Source organism: Brachycentrus maculatus, unplaced genomic scaffold (genome assembly GCF_059751285.1).
Source record: "Brachycentrus maculatus isolate JH-2025_06_01 unplaced genomic scaffold, ASM5975128v1 h1tg002473l, whole genome shotgun sequence".
NCBI classification, from domain to species: domain Eukaryota; kingdom Metazoa; phylum Arthropoda; class Insecta; order Trichoptera; family Brachycentridae; genus Brachycentrus; species Brachycentrus maculatus.
This window is the reverse complement of record NW_028282951.1, coordinates 3,542-15,000: the sequence shown is the minus strand read 5'-3', so window position 1 is coordinate 15,000 and position 11,459 is coordinate 3,542. Positions and strand designations below refer to the sequence as shown.

Below are 11,459 nucleotides of genomic sequence, written 5' to 3'. Positions count from 1 at the left end.
GACTAACCAAGATCAGCTGTTGGGTCTTGGTGCAGGCCAGCGCGGGGAGCAGGAGGAGGGGCAGGGCGGGCGTGGCGGGGGGGATGTAGGCGACCCCCAGGAGCACCCTCACCCGGCCGTAGCCCCCCTTCCAGGCCTCCTTCACGTCCATCAAGCAAAGCCACGCGGCGTAGAGCTAGGGGAGATACGAAATAAATCAGCACAAAATATCGACTCAACAAGTTGTTACGGCTGCAAGACCAGTATAGGTAGGGGGAAATGTAGCCAGATATCTATTTCACGAAACACCGTACACGTGATAGAAGAAAACACCTCAAAAAAAAAGAATAAGATAAAATTAATGTGTGAGGCCAAAAGATAGTGTCATAAGCTGGTTTTAGTGATTGCTTCATAAAAGTATAACATTCACCATTCTACCCATAATTGATAACCACACTACCCAAATTTTTGGAACTCCTCATAAACAAATATGATTCGTACGTCACGAGATCGCGGCAGTATGTTTGATTGAGTAAGCCTTATTTAACAGAGACCCTTCGAAATGTACGTAGAATCCACACCGGATTATTTTATATACTATTTTTCTCCTTCATCTTTATTGAGATGTCAAAATGTCAAATAACTCTTAGGAGAGAGAAGGATTTGTGAACAAGTATTTGTACACATCAAATACGTTTTTAATATTCTACTTATCCAATATTTACGCAATTTTTAATATTTACACGTAATTACAAATTACAATGTCCTCACCGAGTTTTCCCGTGCCGAGAGTACATTTTACTTTTTTTATTGTGAGAAAGAAAATTGGTAATAACATGCAATCAAATACGATTATTTTTTCAAATCCAGCCTCTTCCTTTATCCATTTATGAAAAGTTCTTTTATATATAGTTTATAATTTAATGACTTTTAGAATAATGGAAGCAGGTTGTATAACTTTATAGGTTATTTTGACCAAACGAGGTACGTGGTAGAGTTTTGATGTATTGGATGTTATAGTTCTATATTTGTTACCATAATGTGTGTTAACAACATTTTGAGTGTGTCCAAATACTCCATTCTCTCCAATTATAAGAGGCATTTTTCATATTATTTTTGATATGTTCGAAATTGGTTAATATGTATATATAAATATATATATATATATATATATATATATATATATATATATATATATATATATATATATATATATATATATATATATATATATATATATATATATATATTTATTTATATATATATATACATATATATATATATATATATATATATATATATATATTTATATATATAAATATACATATATATATATATATATATATATATATATATATATATATATATATATATATATATATATATATATATATATATATATATAAATAGAACTTCCAAGAATTTAAGTATTGTGGTTGTCAATAATGGGTAGAATCGATGAATGTTACACGTATGTAAAGTGATCTCTTAAACCAGCCTATGACGGTCGTCAGCCCCGTAAATGCCCAAACGTCCATATTCTTCTTCATCTTCGATGAAATGTCCAAAATAATATAAAGTGTATTATTTGCGATTTCGTTTTAATTTTATTATTTATTGTAATATATACATCTATTTTGGTTAAATCTTTGTATTATTTGATCCCTACGCCTCGAGAGTATCAATAACCGTGACCGAAAGACTCGAGATACTGAAATCGTGTATTTTTAGAATCACATAGGGTCCAAGTAACTCGTAATTCGACCTACAGCCTATGTAATACCGCTTAGCCCTATCTAGGTTTAAACTTAATAAATTTAAAAGCATTTTCCCACATTAACTTCTATGGCTCGAGTTTATTGATATTTCGTTTATTTTATTAAGTGAAAATATGTAAGCATTTGAAAGTCTTTATGAACTTTAAAAAAAGTTTTAATGAACTTTAAAAAAAGTTTTTATGAACTTTAAGGAACAACAATAGTAGAATACGGTATAGTTGCGAATATATAGAATGGGTGGACAACAAGCTATTTTTTGTAATGTTCTAAGGTGTAGTATCTCTGGAAGCAGTCGCAATCGGAGGGCTATGACTATGAGAGATGTATGACTAGAAGTATGGATGTGAAGAAGGCGAGGAGTGTATTTCAGGACAGTAGTAGTAGTAGCTATCTATACTCCAAGTTGGAATAAATAAAATTCATTTTTTATTTCAAATAAATTCTTTTCATCTTATTATAATACAGAAATATTTCAATTTCGTATTATTTTCATTGGCTGAGCAGCCTTTTACAAAAAAAAATCGAAATCAACTTGAGAAAAGGGTGGACTTGAACCTTAATACCATAGTGCGATACACAAACCACGGTACCACAACCCAATGGAAATTATGCAACCATTATTGATAATAGACTCGCTTTAATAGGATAAATATATATATATTTATATATATATATATATATATATATATATATATATATATATATATATATATATAAATATATATATATGTACATATATATATAAAAATATATATAAATATATATATATATATATATATATATTATATATATATATATATATATATATATATATATATATATATATATATATATATATATATATATAAATATATATATATATATATATATATATATATATATATATATATATATATATATATATATATATATATATATATATATATATATATATATATATATATATATATATATATATAAATACATTAATATGTATAATATGCACATAATGAAAAATTTAAAAAAAAAACTCAAAATAATAATCGTCATGTTTCATATTAGAAAGTCGATTTAATTAAAAACCTTTACAAAGTTGATAAGGGGTTATTGTATGCCAACAAACTTTTACTTTAATTATTTTCAGTAATAATTATGAAACTTTTGATTGTTTTCAGTATGAATTAATTATGTAAGATATTTATATTTTAATGGCTCGGGTACAAATGGATATCTGTGGTTACTATTACAAAGGAACGATTAAGCATATTTAAAGCTTTTATTTATTTATTTATTTAATAATTTATTTATTGAACGGCTAATGCCTTTAACATAATAAATATATACAGTATCTTATATAAAAATATACTAATAGAGAAACAAAAAGTCTTAAACATAAAATAACAAATAGTAAATTTACTAGGTAGCTTTAATGAATTCCGATTAAAGGTTTAGTATGAACAGATTGAAAACAAATTAGTTTTAAAAAATCAAGGTTTTAAATATTTCGTATAATTTTGGTAACAAAAACATTTATTTTACATAAATTACGAATGTGACAATTCAGTCATCACTTTGGGATTCATGCTCTATTTTTAATAAATTTACGTAACTTTTACGTTTTACGCTATATTTTTACCTCATTTGATTAAAAATATAAAGGCCTTTTTAAAACCGTGTCAGAATTGATTTGAAACGTGGAATTTTTAAATCGTAGCCAAACGTGTTAAAACTACACTACAGAGTCTGAAAAATTATGTCATTCAATTTTAAAACCAACAAAAAAATTATTGATGAAAAAATTTATAAAAATATGCAAAACATCGTACCGATAAAACACAACACTATCAAACATTGAAGAAAGATATTTTTCAATCCCTTAAATATCAACATTTTAAAATATGATTTATTAAAATTTTTTAAATATTTTTTGATCCTCCTGGGAATATAACCTGGGACATCCAGCATGAAAACCAAATGTTCATTTATTTTCTTCATCAAACCCTCATCCACACCCGATGGTGCATAGAGCACTGCATCATATAAACGCAGTGTTATCTTGATCGTTAACACATTAAGGAAGCGTGATCAACCTCCCGCTTCAGGTACCAGTCCAGGGTAATATTGAATAAATATAAGAGTGAAAAAAATACTTTATTAATTAACCCCCCTTCTCCTTGGGAATCGATCCCGTGACCTCCAGTACTCAAGCCGAGCGTACTTACCAATTATAAGTTATTACGTGATACATAATACATTAATATATATTAATAACCTTCTTTTTTTCTTCTTCATTTTAAATTCTTTTGCAATATTCAAACATGAGATAAATTCAAATACAAAAAAATATCAATATAATATGTATAAATACAAAGAAAGATCGGAAAAAAGCATGGCCTGTGTGTGGTTAAACAATATAATTTAGGTCATAGTAAAGAACACTGGCAAGAATACAATAGATATTATAAGAAGTAGAACTAGAATAAAAGTGTAAATATAAAATACAAAAAATACTTGACTATCAGAAAACAAAAATAAAATAAAAATAAATTAAAAAATAAAATCAAAAACCTGAAATCATAAAAAAGATGAAAAAGTAAAAAGTAAAATCACTTTGTTGTAGGCTCCATTTTTTTTTAACTTTACAAATTTAAAGTTTTCATAAGTTTATTGTTTATAGTTTGTATGGATTCACGGAACATTTTGGATATTAAAAGTAAGGAACAAAAATTATACTGTACTAAAAAATGTTTTCTAGTATTACTTAAAAAAAAATATATGATAAACAGATTATTAAAAAAATGTTTCAAATTTCATAAAATTCACAAAAGATAATTTAAACTTACCCACAACAAGAAGAAAAAAGCGGTAAAAATGATTTTCCATTTCACTAAAGGCATGATTTCACTTGAAAATAAAAAATTAAAAAGTGTAAACAATGACTTTTACAGGTTATAATATTTTTGTATCATTTAATACGATTAAGGTATTATCTTCGAAGGCTTCGATGATGATTTCCACCTTGAATCTTGCAGAGTGAATAGAGGTTTTGGCGTAAATATTAGAAGTAATGTCACCAATTTACAGAATAGACTCACGGCAGTGCTATCCACACTAGCTGTCAAACGTGAATAAGGCTCTCGCGGTTAGTAGTAAGTAGGAGTTTCTATGGGGTAAGTGCGCATGCGCAGTCTAGGGGAGAAATGTTTACTCCGATTGTTTTGCTGAAAATACAATGAATTGATTTACATATGTTTGTATATTGTGCACAAAACAATGCTTCATAACTTGATTTTTTTTTCACTTGCATATTTTTATAGATAATTTGGTACATTTCTCAAAACAATTTCGACAAGAACCTTGTCATCTTCAGGGAAGGACATACATATCCATCCCAAAAAAATTACAATGACCATAGCTTTTGTCGAAACTTATAGGAGAAAAGATCCAAAAATAAAACTCGTTAAAACGAAGTTTGAGTTACATATTATAATTTTTCACTTTATGTCATATGACAGACGTTTATATAATATTTATATATATATATATATATATATATATATATATATATATATATATATATATATATATATATATATATACATATATATATATATATATATATATGTATATATATATATATATATATATATATATATATATATATATATATATATATATATATATATATATATATATATATATATATATATATATATATATATATATATATATATATATATATATATATATATATATATATATATATATATATATATATATATTTATATATATATATATATATATATATATATATATATATATATATATATATATATATATATATATATATATATATATATATATATATATATTTATATATATATATATATATATATATATATATATATATATATTTATATATATACAGTGGGTGGCCATATTATTAGGGACACTTCGAATTTCCTGTAATTTTCATTATCAAATTAATTTAATGAGCAAATAATTTGGTTTTTTGAATTTTTTTTTTATTGATTGGGGTGCTTTATTTAGAATTTAGAAACTATATTATCATGGATTTAATAATATCAATTTATTTTTATCATAATAAGTGATTATTCAACAATTTCGAAAAAATCTTAATTTTTAGTAATAACACCCTTTGCTGCGATTACAACCTCCAAACGTCAGGGCATACTTTTTAATGCAGATTTTTGCATTGTGCCAGAGATTAGGGTTATTATGCCATACTCTGATAAGAGTTTCTATCATTTGCCGCTTAGTGGTGATGACTTCTTTAGCAATCTCACGTTTCGTTAGTTCCCAAAGGTTTTCAATGGGGTTCATATCCAGCTAATTCCCCGGGTAAGGCAAAACACAGAGGTTTTTTTCAGCCAGGAATGTGATAACACTCTTGGCTTTATGACACAATACCGAGTCATGCATTAACACAAACTTTTCATCGCCAGGGAACCATTCTTGAGCCTCGGCTGGAGTCGACTTTTCAGTACTCGCTGGTACTTTTCTTGCCTCATGGTCCCTTCCATGATAAAGAGGCATCCCATACCCTTAAATGAGATTACGGACCACAACATTATGCTAACAGGGTATTTTTAACTATCACCACAAGGCAGTCTGGGTGGAAATTTTCTCCTGGGCCACGTCGGAAAAATGAAGTTTTTCCCACCAAAATTTTTAATGTTGACTCGTCCAAGAAGCAGACCTGTAATGTATTACCATAATTGCAATAATACATTTATTTTTTATCTTCTTAATTTATTATATGAATACAATCCATAAATATTCGAATCTAGTCCGAAACTGTTACATTCCGGTGTTCTTTGGCCCATAGGAGTCGTTTTTTCTTCATGCCTCAGTCAGGCGTAGTTTTTTGGTTGGACGTCGACCCATTAGATTTACTTCAACTAACCGTCTCTGAACTGTCCTTTTGGAAACGTTGATTCCTTCATCGTTTATCAACAGAAATCAACAACAATTAGACAATCAACAGACTTTTTACGATTTTAGAAATAGATGTCCCTGATTTTATGGGCACCACGCGGAGTTGTGATGCTTTTTCTGCCTTTTTTTCCGACGCGGGCTGATTCTAGACGCAGGTTTTTATCAATTTTTCTTTAAATCCGATGGACTCCTGACTTCGAAACATCTGTAAGTGCTGCTATTTCTCTCTGGAAATATGTGGAACGAAGTAGTAAGGTTATAACTTCCCTATATTTTCTCGGAGATATGTTTGAAGACTTGCCCATACTTAAATTGAGAATATTATGGTTCAGTTCAAACTAAATTGAATTTTATTTTAAAATTCATTGAAATTAACTTATTGAATGAGCAAAACTAATAAATTATTAAACAACACTTACGTTTTTATAGTCTTGAACTCAAAAAACTTACAGAAAAATGGTTTTAAAAAATATTAACTGAGCTCACACCAATATCATTTTTCACTAATCAACATCCAAATGAAAAAAAACTTACTTTTTTGATATTTCACAGTATTGATACATCTTCAAAACAATAATTATGATACCAGCAACAAAAATACATAAGAAAAAATAATTAAAACTGATTAATTTGACCAAAAAATTCATTTAAACTTGAAAATTACAAAAAAGTACAAGTGTCCCTAATAATTTGGCCACCCACTGTATATATATATATATATATATATATATATATATATATATATATATATATATATATATATATATATATATATATATATATTATATATATATATATATATATATATATATATATATATATATATATGTATGTATATATACATATATATATATATATATATATATATATATATATATATATATATATATATATATATTCGTAAGCTTTTCGTAAGCTTAATAAATACTCAGAATTACATATTTCCATCTCAATAACTTCTCCAATTGCTAACCCAAAAAAATAAATATAGGAAAGATGCTTTGCGAAGGTATTTATCACAAAAGGGACAAGTAACTCATAAATATATATATATATATATATATATATATATATATATATATATATATATATATATATATATATATATATATATATAGATATATATATATATATATATATATATATATATATATATATATATATATATATATATATATTTATGAGTTACTTGTCCCTTTTGTGATAAATACCTTCGCAAAGCATCTTTCCTATATTTATTTTTATGGGTTAGCAATTGGAGAAGTTATTGAGATGGAAATATGTAATTCTGAGTATTTATTAAGCTTACGAAAAGTCAGTGAATTAAATTAAATTAGGTTTGATGAAAAAAAAATATGTAAAAAGAACAGACTCCCCAGAAAAAGTCGGACATCAGTTTTTGTACTCCCGGAAAGGTTAAAATCTGGTCCAAGGTTGTCTGCTGTTTTTAAAACATTGACAGGGTATACGATATTATCCAGTAGTTCCAAACCTTTTTAATGTCAGTGAGTACCTTTGATCATAAGAAAAATTAGCGCTACATAAAGATTCAAGAAACAAAAACTGATAATTGTACTTTACACAAATTAAAAATTACATAAAGAAAAACATAAATACTCTAACGAAACTTCTTACTGCGAAAGTTATTTGATGTGACACCTGAGCTTGTCAGCTTTTACAAATTTCAGCGATATTAGTTCTATTTGATAAAGCTACTCTCATTACTTCAACCAAATAGATAAGTCTTTCGCATTTCTTCGTTTCAATATTGATTGATGACGAGAAACCTATTTAACACAAATATGAGGTTGGAAACTGTAATAATATTTTGTGTCCTCGAGGGGAGAGCTGGGTATTCGTCTTGAACAAAATTTCAAAATTGATTCATAGTTCTGAGAAATTTGCCATCTAGCCATTATATTTGCAACTCAAATCGCACAGTAAATGAGCCAACATCAAACATTGGTTTCCATATTTTCGCGGAGCATTTGCAACAAGCTCCGCGGAGCACAGGTTAAGAACCACTGCATTAGCCATTCGACCCCCGTTAAAAAAATTCGTCTGTGTTGAGAAATTAATAAAGTCTAAACAACAATATTTCCCTTAATTAACAAATTTTATTTTATTTATAATTATTGCTGTGTTTTATATTGCACAAGGGGTGATTGTGTTTCCATACAAGAGAAAATGGTAGTACAATGAAATTCCATGCGGTCAATTACCCATGGTAATTTAAAGTAACCCCTAAAAGCACTTTGTTCACCCACGAGTTTGCACTTTGAAATGACACGTTTTTCACATGTAAGATCTCTGCAGCATCTATGGTTAAATTGAGTAAGCTTTTTATTTAGCAAAAACCTGTATAAAATGTTTGTCATATTCTTCCCAAATTATTTTAAAAAATTTTGACGCCGATAACGTGATTTTCAGGATAATTTTTTACTATAAAAAAGTGGAGAAACCCATATTTGAGAACTTATACTCATTTGCAAAATGGTGAAGGCGTAAAATAACCAAACACATCGTGAGAATAATAATTATAATTAATTAACAAATAACTTTCAAGCAACAAATCTATTTTCATTTTGTTCACGAATCATGTTTATCTTTTGTCAAAATCATTAAATTCCCTAGCCAGGGAGAGGGGTTAGGGATAATACTCGCTCTAGGGCGTCTAATAATAAATAATTGTCCGATTTTAATTCTCAACTCTTAAAATTTCTCGTTTGTGGTAATAACATGAGATTGAAGACGTTTGTAACTACGATGTGTGGTCTAAATATAATGTTTTAATTACACAAAGAATGTTGCCGCCATTTGGTTACCAATTTTAAATTTTAAATACAATCTATTTGTATCTTTTTATGTGTATTTATTTATATATTTATATATACTTTATGTACATATGTATATATGTGTATATGTATACATATATATATATATATATACACACACCCACACGTTAGTATCTATTTATCTTAAGAAAAATATTTAAAGGAATATTTTAATTTCAATAAAGCCTGGAGGCATACACGAATATGGCTGGATTTTAATGTCTGGGTATAAGATTTTTTTTTTAAATATCACATAAATACTCTTTTTATTTTCAGATTTCAAATTTGAGAATTTATACAAACAACCTGATAAAAACTTTATATCTGCTGAATTTCTAAATAAAAAATTATGTTTTTGTATATTTTTTTTATTTTCTAATACCAGATTATACTGGTTCAAAGATTACATTTTATGAATATGTCTGATTCCCACGAATCATAAAAAAGATTCAATATCACATTTAAAATACGTGCTTTCTTCATACGATGAATATTCTTTTATAAGCCTTCACATATTTTCCCTTTTACACTTCTTCTGTGTCTAAGACATATGCAAAAACGGTCTTTTAAAAAAAGCAAATTTTGTAATCAGATACATCACGTAATACGGATTAGCGTTGTATTTGAAGTTCTACAGTATGAAAGAAATGTCTATTAATAAACGGATATATATGTGTGTATATATATATATATATATATAAATATATATATATATATATATATATATATATATATATATATATATATATATATATATATATATATATATATATATATATATATATATATATATATATATATATATATAAATATATACATATGTATTTATATAGATACGTAGTCCGCCTCCGTAGCGTAACGGTCAGTACGCTCGGCTACCGTTCAATTCCTAGGGGGGGATCAAATAATTATAGGTGATTTTTTCATTCTAATATTAATTCAATATTACCCTGGATTGGTACCTGAAACGGAGGGTTGACCACCCTTCCTTTAAGTGTTTACGATCAAGATAACACTGCGTTTATATGATGCAGTGCCCTATGCACCATTGGTGTGCGGGTAAGGGTTTGATGTATATTTATATATATATATATATATATATATATATATATATATATATATATATATATATATATATATATATATATATATATATATATATATATATATATATATATATATATATATATATATATATATATATATATATATATATATATACACACACACATTAGTTCCTATTTATCTTAAGTACAATATATTCTGCAAAAATATTTTGAATAAAAAACGTTTAGTGGAAAAGCAAATTAATGCTTAGAATTTATTTTTGACCAAATATGATTTAGTGCATATAAAATCTAGTGCAGCATAATAATTATGTTACGTTTTGGTGCATTCTCGCTTGAATTTCACTGTTGATACCATAAAAGCGCCTAGTCGGTATGCATTTCCCAGTACGAGGTGTAAACTTTAATTAAATACCATTCATTCTGACCCATCCTGTGCACTTGGCCCTAAGAACTACGAGCACAACTACAATATTTGCACCATAAACAGGGTATGAGAAATTTGTAAAATAAAATTTTTTTAAAATCCAATTTCGCCGGCGAACGTATCTACATACAGTGGAACCTCGAAGTGCTTTGGAATAAGTCCAACTTGCTATCCGTCATGTTTGGACCCGAAAAAATTTGCTTGGTATACCACCTTCATTTGTACTAATGTGCAAAAGCAAATAGCAGCAAGTTAAAAACAGTAGTTTTGAGATAAACAAGTTTAAAGTGTTTTTGCCAAAACATGTATCAAATTAATACAATTTTGCATCTTTATAAAACTAAACAACTTTGTTTTAACCACTTTTTTCTTATTAGTACACTTTAACCTACTGGTTTAAGATTTTTAACGGAGTGTGTGGAAGTTTTTGGTAAGT

At 27.1% G+C, this 11,459-nt stretch overlaps 1 protein-coding gene across 1 annotated transcript in view; it reads right to left on the bottom strand.

The window, feature by feature from the left end:
* LOC148298160 (uncharacterized) overlaps positions 1 to 11,202 on the bottom strand; it is a gene marked incomplete at its 3' end in the record, with an annotated part of 15,657 nt that extends 4,455 nt beyond the window's left edge. The window contains exons 1-3 of the mRNA XM_088277090.1: positions 11,154 to 11,202; positions 11,025 to 11,062; positions 8 to 175 (exon numbers count right to left, since the gene is read on the bottom strand). Coding sequence (XP_088133216.1) covers positions 8 to 175; positions 11,025 to 11,062; positions 11,154 to 11,202 — 255 coding nt within the window. The remainder of the gene's footprint in view (positions 1 to 7; positions 176 to 11,024; positions 11,063 to 11,153) is intronic.
* Positions 11,203 to 11,459: the final 257 nt, after the last annotated feature.